The sequence below is a fragment of the Numenius arquata genome, chromosome 1 (genome assembly GCF_964106895.1).
Source record: "Numenius arquata chromosome 1, bNumArq3.hap1.1, whole genome shotgun sequence".
Lineage (NCBI taxonomy): Eukaryota > Metazoa > Chordata > Aves > Charadriiformes > Scolopacidae > Numenius > Numenius arquata.
The window spans coordinates 1,277,333-1,292,149 of NC_133576.1; the positions used below are offsets into that span (position 1 = coordinate 1,277,333).

The window sequence follows — 14,817 nt, forward strand, 5'->3', positions numbered from 1 at the left end:
ATTGCCTGTGAATGACGAGCTAATTTCACCTGTAGCATGTTATTTGCTGAGGTATCACTTCCTTTTTTTGCAGAAAATCATGTTAGCCATGGTGGTTCTGCACCTCATTCTGATAACACAAAGAAGCCAAAACCACGGACACTTTTCCCAGAGACCTGGATTTGGGATTTGGTCTCTGTTGGGTTGGTAACAGCTTCTACCCGCCTTTCCCAGAAAGACGCCTGGAGACTTCTGAATGCTTCTGAGCAAGTTCTCCTCACTCTCTTCCTGCTGTAGGGACGAGGGCAAAGCATCTCTCCAAGTTGATGTACCTGACACCATCACAGAATGGAATGCCAACACCTTCTGTGTTGCTGATATTGGCTTTGGGTTCTCTTCTCTGGCCACTCTTAGGGTCTTCCAGCCTTTCTTTGTAGACCTGTCACTGCCATACTCTGTGATCCAAGGAGAGACTTTCAGCCTAAAAGCCACTGTCTTCAACTACCTCAAGGATTGTATCCAGGTGAGTATTCCCTGAATCACACAGCCTCTGTTGGAGCAAAAGCTTGAGCCCAAAGGTAAGCTATGAGCTTCTCAGGAGCCCTAGATACTGGCATCTGCACCACAAAGCACAGCCTCGCATTTCATGACCCATGGTGTTGGCTCCTTTGTGCAGTGCCTGGTACTAACGCTATGTCAATGTGTGCTTGTACACCCCACCACGTTCAGGTGCACACCACCCTCACAGAGACCCCAGAACTAAAGGTGGACGCCTGTCCAGGCTGCCAATTCACCAGCTGCCTCTGCACCAATGAAGCGAAAACCTTTGAGTGGAATGTGACAGCCACCAGGCTGGGTGAGGTGGAGCAGAGGGATGCGTGGCAGCTAGCGGGAGAAGGGGTGGCATTTGCCTGCCTCTGCAAGTCTGGTCTTGATGTCTAGAGGTACGACTGTCTGCTACAAATGCTCAGCAGTGTTCCCCTCTGCTCCTTGCAGGCAAAGTGAACGTCACTGTGAGCAGCACAGCAGAAGATTCACACGATCTGTGTGATAACAGGATTGCTGTAACACCTTTGCGAGGAGCGAGAGACACAGTGATAAAACCTCTGCTTGTGAAGGTTAGTCACACCTCTGAGTAGAGAACCTGTCCCCACCTGGGGACAGTGGCTTGTCCCCCGAGGCAGTTGACAAGATGCTAAGAGGAAGTGTAGCCCCTTCTTGGAAGCAGAGAAGTCTGCTGAGACACAGTCAGTTCCTTTCCGACCTTCCCTACCTAAACTACTCTATCTCTGTCTGCAGCCAGGAGGTGTCCTACAAGAGAAGACCCAAAACGCTTTTCTCTGTGCTGCAGGTACGGGACAAAAATCCCTGACTGTATTGTTCATGAGAGCAGGATGGAAGGGACAGGGCTACTGTAAATACCTGGAGGTGGGGAGAATTTGTCAGAGAGCTAGTGCTGGTGGCACCATCCCTGCCTGGGAGAACAACCGCTATAGTTTGTCCATGTCTGTCTTCTACGTGGCAAAGTTTCCAGTATTGAGGCATTTGTTTGCAAGTCTTGGCTGCTGTGACTCAATGTCACACTGAGTCTCACCTGGGTCGCCTTGGGATGTTATATTTGTGTGTGATACTTCTTCCATGGGATAAATTTCTGGGTTCTACCTTCCTCAGATAACACCGTCTCTGAAGATTTCTCCCTGATGCTGCCTGCAGAAGTGCTGGAGGGGTCTGGCCGAGCCACTTTCTCGGTGATTGGTGAGAAAGGCTTTCCCTGCCCTTGGGTCCCCAGTGGGAAGAGTTTGCACAACGCTTCGGCCTTAATGATGTATCAGCCCAGTTCCTCATGAGACAAACTGTAAGGGTTGTGATGTCGCAGATCAAGTAATCTTTTTCCATATTTATTCCTCTCACAAGGAACGATTCTGGGTGATCCCCAAGTGGCAGGATATCTCCTCTGACGTCTGTCACTGCAATCCACCTAAGTGAACCAAAACCATCCCTATAGATTTCTACCTAATTTACCTCCATAATTCTTTTCCCTCCTTGGTGCCCACTCAGGAATGACAGCTCTCCTCTCCTTTCTTCAGATTCCCTCATCTTCGCATTCTCTCCCTCCTCCCAGAACCATGACACCTTCCCTTTCTGTGCTGGAATAATTCAGGAGTGGTCAGCAGAAATCTTAATCATCTCCATTCAGTGAGGTGCTGGCTCTTTTCCAGGATCCCAGTAGAGTTTAGAGAAGGCAGCAGTCCCTTCATTTCATACTGCTGAATGTTTGTGCTTTTCCTTTCTCCTGACCCTCCACCTCAAACTTAAGGGGACATCATGGGCCCAGCACTTCAAAATTTAGACAAGCTGCTAGAGCTGCCCTTTGGCTGCGGTGAACAGAACATGGTTCAGTTTGCACCAAACATCTTCATACTCCAGTACTTGAATAAGACTAAGCAACTGGACCCAGAAATTGAAGACAAAGCACTGAAATTCCTGAGAACAGGTAAGCATCATCCTTCTTCCTTCTACTGCAAAATGCTGTAAATCAAGAGTGTGGGGCACTGGTCTGGTGGGGAGGTGCAGGGCAGGAGTGGGGGCATTGCCAGAGCTGTAACAAAGAAAGATATCACAGAGAATAAGGGAAATGTCTCATGGAAGGAAAGTGTGTTTGTGAAGAAGAAGGACTTCTGTAACTGCCTGTTATTGCAGTATTAGGTCTGCTTCTCTGAGAAGGCTGTGCATAATTAATGATCTCCATCACTATTTGATACCTGTGGTTTGTTCCCTTATCAGGGACAGAAGTCCCTTGTGGAAACAGGGCATCACCTGCTATTAATTGGAATAAAGAGTGGCCTTTGAAGATAGATAGATAGATAGGAGTTCGGTGGCTTAGTGTTTCCCTGTGTTTTAGGACACGTATTGTGGGTGCATGCCAGCTCTGTCCAATATAATCTGAATTTAATATAGTGCCATTGTCTTTGTCTCATTTTGCAACGTGCCTCGCGTTCCAGCCTGTTGGTCTCCTTATCCTGCCATGGTGCAAGCGCAGCAGCCTCCCATGGATAGGATTTCCCTCCCTCTCCTTCCCCCTTTTTCTCTTGTACTGCAAGTTGGGACAGGTATCTGGGAGAGGGTGGGCTACCCAAGAGAACGGCAGCGCAGAGGGGCGAGGGGGAGGGTACACAGTGGGGCCATGTAGAGGGTGAGGAAGAGCAAAGAGATGCGGACAGTGTTCCACCCTCTGAGCTTAAAGACATGGCCTTGTCACTTTTTGTTCATCCCATAAAAAGTGCTTTCTTGAGTCCCAGCAGGGCTAGCTGCAGTGCTGAAAAACAAACAGGATTTCATCTTGGTCCCCTCTAGGAAAAGTCTTCTTCCTCTTCCTCACTCCTACAGCTCTTTTCATTCACAGCAAGGTGCCCGTGAGGGCTCCCTGGGGCACGGGGAGAAGTGAGGTGGCTGAGCATGCCACCATTCTGCAAAACCAGCAGGGCAGATATCCATAGTAGCTCTAGGAACATAGAGCAGCTACGTGGTGTACTTCAGTGATGCTGTGCGACTGCTTCTTGTCACACCAATGCTCTGGGATGCACGGGGAATTGTGGGGTGGTAGGTTTGCCTCAATGTCTGTGACTGTAGGGCCTGGGGAAGTCTCTTGCTATGAAGCCCAGCAAGGGGCTGTATCCCACAACAAGGATACAGTTTGAGATGCTGCAGGTCCTCACACTGAGAGTTGTGTCCTGGCACCTGTCTTCATAGGTTACCAGCGTCAGCTGCTCTACAAACATGATGATGGCTCCTACAGTGCCTTTGGGAAAGCTGACAAACAGGGCAACACATGGTGAGCAACCGGAGTTGGTGCTATCATCCCAAACCTATTGTCTTTGATGGTTCAGCTCCGCTCTGTGACATGGGGCTCCTTCGTGCTCTGTTCACAGGCTGACAGCTTTTGTAGCCAGGTCCTTTGGACAAGCCAGCTCTCACATTTACATCAATAAGGATCATATACAAAGCGCTCTGCTCTGGCTGCAGAAGCACCAGTTGCCCAGTGGCTGCTTCCAGAGTGTGGGGAAGCTCTTCAACAATGACTTGAAGGTATGGCTGCAAGAAATGGGAGTAACACAGTGTGGGGCACAGGGTTGCTTCCTCAGTCTCTTCCACTGTGCACAGTAGCACGAAGAAATGTCCCCATGGGCTAGAACAGCCAAGGCATCTTTCCAAGGGAGAATGAAAAAGTGTGGCCTAAACCAGCAGGCATTTCCTCTATGTGAGCTTTTAATCTCTGCTAGGCTTTCTTCGTTTTCACTCTAGCTGAAAGGCACCATGGCTAATGGTGCCAAGGCACTTCAAGGGCACAGGGAAAAATATTTTTATATTTTAGTGCTTGTCTAGAATATCCTGACTGGATTCTCCCTCTTCTCATGCCTTACAATGCACAATACTCCCCGGACAGGCCTGACTATGTGCTCTAATATGGGATTATTTGAAGACACAGTTGTCCCTCCACTGCCCAACAAGTATGACTTCTCCTGAAGCCTCGCATCCCTCAAATGATCCCTCCAGTCTAGCTGGAAATGCCCCAAAATCTTGGTGAACATGCCCTAGTACTCAGGTACCAAACAGTGTGCAATGCAGTATGGCAATACAATTGTCTCTGTAAAAGTAAGAATAATCCAGACTGTATGGATTGCAAAATTGCCCATATGAAATACAAGGCAAGTTTATGACAGAAAGCAGGCTGCTAGTTTAGCAGAGCAAAGGCTTACACTTTTTTCCTTAAAATTTGTATGCAGTACAGTAAAATAAAATATACAAATATAATTTGTATGCAGTACAAAAATAAAACCAGAGTGTACAGACTCTACACTCTGTAAACCAGAGTGTTTAGACTGAACATTAGGAAAGAATTTTTCACAGAAAGAGTGGTCGGGCATTGGAATAGGCTGCCCAGGGAGGTGGTTGAGTCACCATCCCTGGATGTGTTTAAGAGACGTTTAGATGTGGTGTTGGGGGATGTGGTGTAGGGGAGAACTTTGTAGAGTAGGGTAGATGGTTGGACTCGATGATCCCAAGGGTCTCTTCCAACCTAGACGATTCTATGATTCTATGATTCTACATGTAGACTGTTCATCCTTGTCTGACTATCACTGATTTCTCAGCTTGGGTCTTCTATTTGAACAGAACCTTTTTGCCCCCTCCCCCCCATCCCTTTACAATTCAAAGTTTCTGCTGTTCAGTGTGAATGATGCTGCTCGGCATCTCAGCCCAAAATTCCCCCTTCATTTTAGATGTAGTCTTGACTCATGTCTGAGGATGCAGGCAGAACATCCCCAAGAAGGAATGTCCTCTGATAGGAAAAGAGGGTCCTGCGAGCCGGTTCACCCATATTAACTTGTAGCTTCTCACAGTCAGTTGAATGGTATGAAAATTTCATAAAAACTTCGTTCACGTGTCGAATTGTAACATATTTATTAAAATACATAGCTTAACAGTTTGTTTCATGCCCTTCTATGAGAAGGCATGCCTAGGCTGTGTGCACAATGTGGCTCTGAGGCTGCCCTTAACATCAGAACTTCATGATATTTAGTAAGTGAGCCTTGAGTGCTTTCCTTCAGTTCCCACATGTCCAAGAATGGCCAGAGGGATGCTACTGTACTCTCTCAGGTACGCCATCCATAGGTAGTTTCGGTAGCTATACTATGACAGGCAAGCAGTGATTGATTTTGTCCCTTTCTGATGTCTGTCTGTGTGACCTGCAGGGTGGCGTGGAAGATACAATCTCATTAACAGCCTATGTCACTGCTACGCTGGCGGAGCTCCATCTGGAGAAGAATGTAAGTCACATCCAAACTCTTGCAGGGCTTGGGATCATGCTGCATCTTTCATTCCTCCCCAGGTCTGTGGTTTCAGGGAGCACCCAGCTTGACTTGGTGAAACGTTCTGCCATGTCCCACCTTTGTACACAATAAGCTTAATGGGAAGTTTTTAATTTGGCTAAGGAGTTCTTAATATAAATGGCCATTCCCAACAGATCTCAGAGGAAACAATTGTTTCTGAAAACGGCTCAGGGCTTGCAGGGAGAGGTAATAGTTTCCATTAAACTGACCAATATAGCTAGAAGGGGAAAAAAAGACCACCTTTCAGGTATGCAACCCCCCTCCTTCAGGCCTGAAATATAAGCAGTGATCTTCAAGTCAAGTGTAGACTGTTCTAGCCAGGATGGGCTGATATTCCAGCTTTACTGGTACAATACTGAAAACAACACCATACCCCCTCGGGAGTCGAGATCCACAGCATGCAGGTCTGACAGTTCTGAGCCAGTGGGTTGCCAGACACTTCCTACAGCTGAATTCTCCGGTGTATTAACAATCCACTGTCCCAGTGATCCATCCAGTCACATCTTTATTTTCAACCCACAGCGAGTGATGCTTTTTCTGCTCTACTTCACGTTCCACAGCTCTGCAAGAGATGCTAGCAGTGAAATACATCAAGGATGTATCTGGGATACTTGAGGGTTGGGGATAGATTTTTCACAACAAAAATCGGTCAGAGGAAATTCACTAAGTTTGGATTCTGTCCTCAGGACACTATGCTGGATAATGCCTTACGTTGCCTCAAGAATGTAGCACTTGACAAGACAAGCCTCTATGTCAAGTCCTTGATGGCTTATGTCTTCACACTGACTAAGGACATGGAGATGAGAGAGAAGCTCCTGGGTATGCTGGAGAAGGAAACTGGTAGGTTGTTGCTGTTTAGAAGATTTCGAGTTCTAGAGATAATGACTGTTTAAGGCCTGGTATCTATAAGATTTCGTTGCAGTGACTTGCGAAATTTAACTATTCTCGGATTGGCGTTCATGTCAGAAAGTAGTAATTTTTGGAAGCTGTGATAGTCTCTAGATTTCTCAGAGCCAGGAAACGATTTCTAATCAAAAGCAGCAGAAGTGACCCATGCTTAATTTGTGTGGTTGTGGTGAGTTGTGGTGCTCCCACCATTGTTCAGCAATTCCTACATAGTACAAGAGATCTTGCAGAGGAAACTTGCCTCACCATGTCTATTCAGCTGCTGGTCAGGACATTTACTTGCGGATTTCAAACCTTTTGACTGCTTCCCCACTGCTGCTCGGGGCCCTCGTGTGGACGCATCTTTTTTGTTTGCTGCTGAGCTTGGTTCTTCCTTTTGTCTCTTTAACTTGGCAAAAAATGGACTTCTCACCTGAATGAGGATGCCAGGTGGGGGTTTCAAAGCACCTAAGCCTATGGTCAAACAGTTGGTAACAATAATACCTGATTTGGCTTAAGTAAGTTCTTCCCCACATCTGTTCATCCATCGGTATGGTGAACTACACTGGGGACTGAGAAATAACACAGAAGAAAAAAGGGAGAGAGGGCTTTTGAGCCTGACCAGCTACCAGTGCAGTCCATTGCATAGCCACTCAAGCTGCCCAGCTGGCTTCACAGGGCGGCTAGTGGGCAGACTGGAAGGAGTAGAATAGCACACACTGAGTGCAATACTGTTTCAGAGCTGCCTCAGAAAGTACATATAGAACAAGTGACTGAAGCACATTCTCGTTGATGTTCAGTCAGTCTGATGCTTCTAACCTACCAAGCACTTTGGAAAAAGTCCCCTTAACGGCCTAGGTCTTGGAGCACTACAAACAGTCAATGGGTCAAATGACAGTTTTCTTTGGCTCCTGCTTCTACTGATAATAGTTAGAAATGAGTTGACAAGAGCAATGGAGTTGTGAGTAAGGGAAAGGTGTTGTGCTACATGTTTAAATGTGTCTGTGTTCTTCCTACTGAGTCTGAGGATGCGACTGCAGCCACCAGCTGCAGCCAGAGGAGAATCTCTGCCCCAGAGGATTATCTTCTGCTGGCTAGAGACACCTCCAGTGGCCTGGAGGCTGGGATTCCGTTAGCCTCACTAACAGGATTACAGTTGCATATCAAACAGGACTTTGGTGCTTTTTAAAGAAACAAGGTTAATCTGTAGGTCACCTCTAGCTGCATTTCCAAGACACCTTCTGCCACTTCATGAAAAAATACTGTTCTGCTTTTGTCACCTTGGAGGTAACAAATCACAGCTCCCTCATGCAAAAACCATCCCTTGTGATAAACATCACGAAGTAATACGAGTCCCTGGAGTCCCTAAGCTAAATTCTAAAGTCTTTATGCTGGTTTTATCCAGACAAGAGACTTTGTGATTCTCATTTAAAAAGTGAAGGTTTGTTCTGAAAACTGACTCTGAATTTAAAAGCATTTCAGGTATTCACATTTGTACCATCACAGAAGATGGCTACACCGGCACAATTAATCGAAATTCTTAGCTGTGCACCTCCACTGTCACTACAGCAAAACATTCAGCCAGACTCAGATGCATTCAGTGCCTGTGAGCTTGGACCGTAGGTGGGAGCCCATCTCTAGCTTAAATTGTCCTAGCCTGTGAACTGCACGGTGAGGATGACAACAAAATGATTTGAGCAGTCTTGCTCCTTCAGTAGCTTGCCAGCAATGCTCCCTCAAAGAGCGACCAATTCTGGTACAACAGATACAACTGAGTGGAAGTAAGTCCTAGAGCTTTTCAGTACAGGGGACCCTGTTAGACTAGGTAAATGCAGAAACAGCAAAAATGCTATCACCTGGGGACGTAGCTTTGAATATACACAGAGCTGAAAAAGAGTAGGACTGTACTTCAAACAAAAAGCCTCTGTTCAGAGTCAATCAGTTTCTAGGGGAACATGTTTCCTAGAGGTACTGACTGAGGATTTGGGGCCTGGATCTCTCTGTGTTTTCAAAGGAAGAAATGGAGCCTATCATAGATGGCTGGCCCTTCAGAGTACAAAAACAGCAGGAGGGATTGGCTTCTGCCCTCTGGGATGCCCCAGAAAGGCACAGGCATTTTGAATGGTGTACAGGGAACTGGCGGTCCTCGAGGGGTACCAGGGCAGGAAAAGCTATTGTTCGCAGGGATCTACTATTCTTATCTTCCACGTGTTTCTCCCCCTGTTGGCAGAGCTCCTGACATCACATTCCAGTAGTGAATCTTCTTCTTCTGTGATTGAGACAGGAGCCTACATCCTCCTGGCTCATGTCTCCAAACCAGACTTGGCGTTCAACGAAGCCTCAGTGAGCAAGCTTGTGCACTGGCTCAGTGGAAAAAGAAATGCCGTTGGCGGCTTTGCTTCCACGCAGGTAACGAGCTGGGGAAAGTCATGGGGGAAGGAGAGAAATACTGTGCCTGGAGTGATGTGCACGTCTCTCATACGCGTGTCACTCTAGATCCACCCTTGGCAGACAGGCATACACGAGCTTGGCTTGGGAACGGGAATGACACGGGGAAACTCTTTTTCTGCGTGGTGTAATTGGGATTACCCAGGTCCTGGGACTGCTAGCCCCAGGGCTCAGAAGCCACCCTTTCCAGATAACAAAAGTCATCCTGCTGCCTGTGCACTTAGTGGCATAGACCCCGCTTGTGTAAGAGTGTGAATCAGGGCCATGAGGTGTGTAGTTCTCCCTGCAGTGCCTGACTCAGTGTGCCAGATCTCGTACCACGTTGCTCCATAGCAAAGTGACTCTCCCTCTACCTTCAGGACACAGTTGTTAGCCTGCAGGCCCTGGCTCGGTACGCAGCCCTGATTCCTCAGGAGATCAGAGACCTACAGGTGACAGTGAAAGGCGAGGAGGCTTCAACGCTGGAGTTCTACGTGCACAGGAACAACAAGTTGGTCCTGCATCAAGCACCTCTCCTTGCAGTCCCAGCGACGTACACCGTGCAAGCGACTGGCAGTGGCTGTGTCTATGTACAGGTGAGCGTAAACAAGGAACAAAGCTGCCAGGTTTTGCCACTGACTCTTCAAACGAGGTTTGGCTGTAAGCAGGCACTGTAGCCTCAAATTCTGAGTAGGATTTGGCTTTCTAGGCAGAATCATGTCAAACGTAAAGGAGCTCAGGTATACTCTGTTGACACGGTTTTATTGGAACCATCTGTGCTGAAATGTCTCAGTTTTGCTATCCCAAGATACAGAGCCAAGTCATTCTTAAGACATCAGTAGATACGAAGTCCGGAGTGATGAGATACAGAACCGTACCTGCTTCTATGTCAAACATACGTTGCTGATGTCACTGCTTCAGGAGTTAAGCACTATATCTTCTGACATAATATTCTGTGGGCTGTTATCACATGCATAGATGGGGAATGATATAGGACCAAGGTTGTCTTATCCCAGTACGTGAACACAACTGGTCCATCAGGAGAATACGTCTTATTTTTGGGGCAGCTTTGATAGTGTTTTGTTTATGAGCCATTCATGCAGCAAAGAACTGCAGGATCAAGTCACTCCCTGTGAAAACCTCCTTCACTGGGCCACTTCTGTTCATCCATCTCTTATGGTGTTCACAGAGAATCTGTACGGAGTGTATAGACAAGAGGACACAACAACTATTTATTGCTAATGCATGTAGGAGGTAGCCAGGACTCATACTACTCAGCTACACTTGAATACAGTCAATAAGCACGAGACACCTAATGAGTACCTGCTGGCCAGACAGTCAGTCACCAGGCAGGTGGAGGAAGATTGGCCTGTGCCACTCTTTAGAGGAGTGTGATCATCCCTCATGCTGACTTATCCTCTTCTGATCCTCTGCTCTTTCTCTCTTTCTTAAGGGTTTTGTACTCGTTTTGTCAGTGTTTTTCCTCTTGAGGTCCAGAGCTACTATTATGTCAACAGTTAACAGTTACACTTCTTTCTCCTTGTGGGCAGGGTTTTTTCTCGCACCTTAATAATATTTTTTTTTTTTCCAAAATACTGAGACAATGTTGTATGGAGCGAGGCCTCGGATCACGGATAGCTGAGCCTCCACGCTGAGGGTTCCATTTGGCAGGTGTATCTGAGGCTACGTGCTAAACACAGCGTGTCTGAACAGGAAGCACAGCTGGGGCCAACTGTGATAGCCGCTGGTTGCCAATCTGTTAAAAGCTGGAGGCACAGCTAGTCCTTCGGCTCATACAGGGAAGCTCCAGAGCACTCCACAGAGGTGTCTTCTCTCCCACCAGATCACTTTGTACTATAACACTCCACCACCAAAAACAGAAGAGATCTTTGTCCTGGGTGTGGAAACAGTACCAAGAGAATGTGATGGTGTCAGGAAACAGCTTGACATCCTTGTGTCTGCCAGGTATGGGATCTTCCTTGAGGGTCTTTCTTCAGTGGAAAGAATTGGGAGCCCCAGTAGCATGACCAGAACCCTATAAAAACCTTCTGTCTGTGGAGACATAGACACACGGACACACCATTGTCTTCTCCGTAGATCCAGAAGAGATTGTGAACTGAGAATGAAGGTCTGGGGAAGCATGGGAAGGCACTGGCAGAATCACAGCACCTGTCTCAGTCAGCATGGGGTGGCTTAGCAGCCCCCAGAGCACCAGGCAGTGTTCCCAAGAGCCTGAGCTCCCCCCGTGGGGGACACTCAGCAGCCTGGGCTGAACCTGGCTGCTGAGATGCATTCTCCTGCAGAGTGAACCTCTGCTGAAACCAGACAGCAGAAATTCCAGTCACTATCCACATTTCACTTGCCTGCATCTGTCTAGGATGTCTTGGTCCATATTCTCCATGACCTACTGTCCTGGAAGAGAACAATGCCAACATTATCACTCTCAATCTGTAACATCAAAGATCATTTCTACCTGTTATAGAGGGCAGCATGAACATTATCCATAACACATTTGCTACACAAACTGTCTCCATATCGAGCAAGTAGATGCAGGTATTTTTTTTTCCCTTTCTCCCATCATCTAGACAAGCTGCTGACCTTTCACATCACTGGTAGAGCAAGCCAGAGTTTGGAAGTATTCATTAGTTACTCCTAGAAATGCTGTGATGCCTTCCACATGTAATGTGCTTCTCTCCTGCCTTTTGCCAGTTACGTTGGGGACCGTGAGACCAGTAACATGGCCCTGGTGGAGGTGGAGATGCTGTCAGGGTTCATTCCTGTGAAGAGCTCTGTGAAAGAGGTAAGACTTTTTCCTCCGGCCTTCCTTGGAGATATGAAAATCTATTTTCCAGATGTAGCTCTGCCAGAAATATCCAAACCTCTAAGAACTGCTGGAGAATGGTGGCTACTACGACGTTATCTTACTACAAGTTAATAAAACTAAGCAAGTACAGATACAGTGGGCTATTTCACAAGGCAACTTCCCACTTGCAGAACTGATTGTGCAGTTTTTCACGTTCAGTAGTGAGGATCACATATGTGGCAAGAAGTTAGAGAGAAGCTGAAAAGCACCTAGTGAGAACCATCTGAGGTGCACTGGGACCCTTCGCTGTTGCCAGTGCCATTTGTAGAGAAATTTTATAAAGCAGCATTGAATCCCATAGAGTTCTTCAATGACATGTTTTCAGGAGTTTCAGTTTTCCAGGAGATAGCCAAGAAGATCCATCATGTTCTCCTACTAACCATCTTTCCCTTTGCTACAAGTGCTGAAAATAGGAATGCAGCTCAAGGACACTTGTTCCAAAGCTGAAAAAGACTTTTTCTAAGGCTTTGTGAGCTCCCAACAAATCTCAGTGCTGTTACAGTTGGGGAATGCAGGTCTTCGCTTGACTATGCCAAATGCTTCAATCAGCAGAGGTTCACTGACAAATACCAAACTTAGTGTGAGACAACAGGGAAGGCCAATGAGCTGGTACTAACCAAGCTTATCTCTTGTCTTGCTATACAGCTGGAGAAGATACCCTTGGTGAAAAAGACAGAGATAAACCCAGACAAAGTCATAATCTACTTGGAAGAGGTAAGAGGAAGAGCACAGGCAGCCGCCCATTCAAGTAGTAGCAACTGCAGTACTTTGCATTGGGACTCTCAGAGATCAGAAAAACAAATCTCTTGGCTGGTCAAGGAGGTTAAAATTTTGGAAAAAGAGGAAGAGTGTGGAAGAACCTCGAAAGATGAGAAAGAAATCTCTGATGCAGAGGGAATAAAGTTGGTATGCAGATGGCTTTGAGATGGTCAGTGCATTTCTGCTCACTTCTATTCTTCTCTCCAGCTGGGTGAGACTTCTCTGAAGCTTAACATCTCAGTGGAACAAGATGTTGAAGTGCAGAACCTGAAAGCAGCCACAGTACATGTCTATGACTACTACAAGCCGGGTGAGATTTCACTGGCACAGACAAAGAGTAACTATTTTAACCCCCACTCAGACGCAGTTCTCTCTCTGCCCTTTATCCCCTTATCTCCCTTATTCCAGGGCACTTCCTCCTGCAACTCCAAGCTTGGGTTTCCTCTGTACAAAACTCTACATTTAAGTAGCAGAATCACTTGCTTTTCTGTTCTTGAGATGAGACTGCCTGGCACTATGATTATGGTGTGGTATATATGTGTTCAAAGTGACTCTGTTTTTTGACTTCCTCTAGCTTCAAGTTACCTCTCTGTGGAAAGAAAGCTTCTCTGTCAATTTACCATGTCTTTTCCTGCTCCTTAGCTCTCTTGAAAATACTTAGGCATTTATTTAAAATAAATGCCACCCTGATCCATCAGAAGGTAAAATTTAGTTTTATGATTTTCATGGATAGTCTGATAATCCTACCATGTCTCAGAGGATAATAGGAAAATAATTTCTTACCCTTTAAAGCTCTAAATTAACTATCAGCACACAGAAGAGAGATCTTGGAGTCATTTTGAGTTTCTGATTGCCTCACGCTGGGTATGAGCCAAGCCAGCAGATGGAATATTAAGAATTATTTTAAAAAAAAAAAAAAAAAAAAATTGAGAACGAAATGGAAAAACTACCACTGGAGATTTAGAAAGCAGCACCGTAGGCTGTTGTATACTGAATTCCATTCTTGTTCTCCTTTCTACACCACATCAAGTAGAGGAGACTTCTTAATCCAGCATTTACAGAGCTAAATATTGTCACTTAATGCTCTCTCTTTGTTATTCCATCCTGTACAATAATTTTTGTGCTTAGTACATACAATTGAAATTTAAAAATTGTTATCTGACATGAAAATAGTCATTATCAGTAAAGACCCAAGGTTATCAGGACACACTACTGAAAGTTTCTCCATTTACAAAAACATCCTTGCACGAGAAGGTATCAAAATACGTAAGAGGGTCTTTCACAGCTGTACGGGAGACATGCTGGGGAGACAGACTGTTGGTCTGACCCACTGTAGACATTTTTCTATTCCTGTATTCACAGTCTGAAGAGTAAAAAATTAAGATAACGGATAGTTGTGTTAAAGAGAAAGAAGCTTGTCATTACCCTACCATGCAGTTCTGCAACTCACCACCCTTTCTCTTTTGTTTCTACAGATGACCGCACAGCAAGAGAATATGTTTTCCCTTGCAGTTCGGGTTAGTGTTAACAGGCTTCCAAGGTGGGAATTGAAATTTGAATGCAACTGGAAATGCCTATGTCAATGACAAAAAGATGTTGCAACTCATCCTCTATGATCTCTTTGTCCTTAGATATCTTCCTAAAAATTCATCAGGGACTCTGCCTTTTCTTGCTCTTTTTTTCCACAGATGTGTCGAAGAACACCCTGGCTCTGCAACCAGTAATCTGAGTTTTCTGCTTCCATAAGGAAAACTTCATTGCTCTGGCTCTCCTCTTCTCTGCTGTGTTGGACACACCCTATTTCCTTGACGTATGCCCTAAGTTTCCATATGAAACTTGGCTTGGTACACAGTAGTTTGGGATCAAGTGAAATAAAGCATGTGGAACCTGGAAAGAAGGCAGTGACTTGACAGTTGATGAAGTCTGCACAGACTTTAATGCCTGAAAAAGAGAAAAACGTTACTTAGGTCGTGGTTACATACTTTGCTTTTGGTCACCACAGTAGCTTAAGTCTTG

At 45.9% G+C, this 14,817-nt stretch overlaps 1 protein-coding gene across 1 annotated transcript in view; it reads left to right on the forward strand.

Annotated features, from left to right (window-relative positions):
* The window catches only part of LOC141467248 (alpha-2-macroglobulin-like protein 1), a 31,489-nt gene extending 17,166 nt beyond the window's left edge, over positions 1-14,323 (forward strand). The window contains exons 19-36 of the mRNA XM_074151745.1: positions 74-182; positions 277-502; positions 709-835; positions 976-1,097; positions 1,279-1,330; positions 1,651-1,734; positions 2,297-2,473; positions 3,730-3,811; positions 3,909-4,065; positions 5,730-5,804; positions 6,554-6,707; positions 8,983-9,161; positions 9,560-9,775; positions 11,023-11,144; positions 11,889-11,979; positions 12,688-12,756; positions 13,009-13,111; positions 14,277-14,323. Of these exons, the coding sequence (XP_074007846.1) occupies positions 74-182; positions 277-502; positions 709-835; positions 976-1,097; positions 1,279-1,330; positions 1,651-1,734; positions 2,297-2,473; positions 3,730-3,811; positions 3,909-4,065; positions 5,730-5,804; positions 6,554-6,707; positions 8,983-9,161; positions 9,560-9,775; positions 11,023-11,144; positions 11,889-11,979; positions 12,688-12,756; positions 13,009-13,111; positions 14,277-14,323 (2,192 nt within the window). The remainder of the gene's footprint in view (positions 1-73; positions 183-276; positions 503-708; positions 836-975; positions 1,098-1,278; positions 1,331-1,650; positions 1,735-2,296; positions 2,474-3,729; positions 3,812-3,908; positions 4,066-5,729; positions 5,805-6,553; positions 6,708-8,982; positions 9,162-9,559; positions 9,776-11,022; positions 11,145-11,888; positions 11,980-12,687; positions 12,757-13,008; positions 13,112-14,276) is intronic.
* Positions 14,324-14,817: the final 494 nt, after the last annotated feature.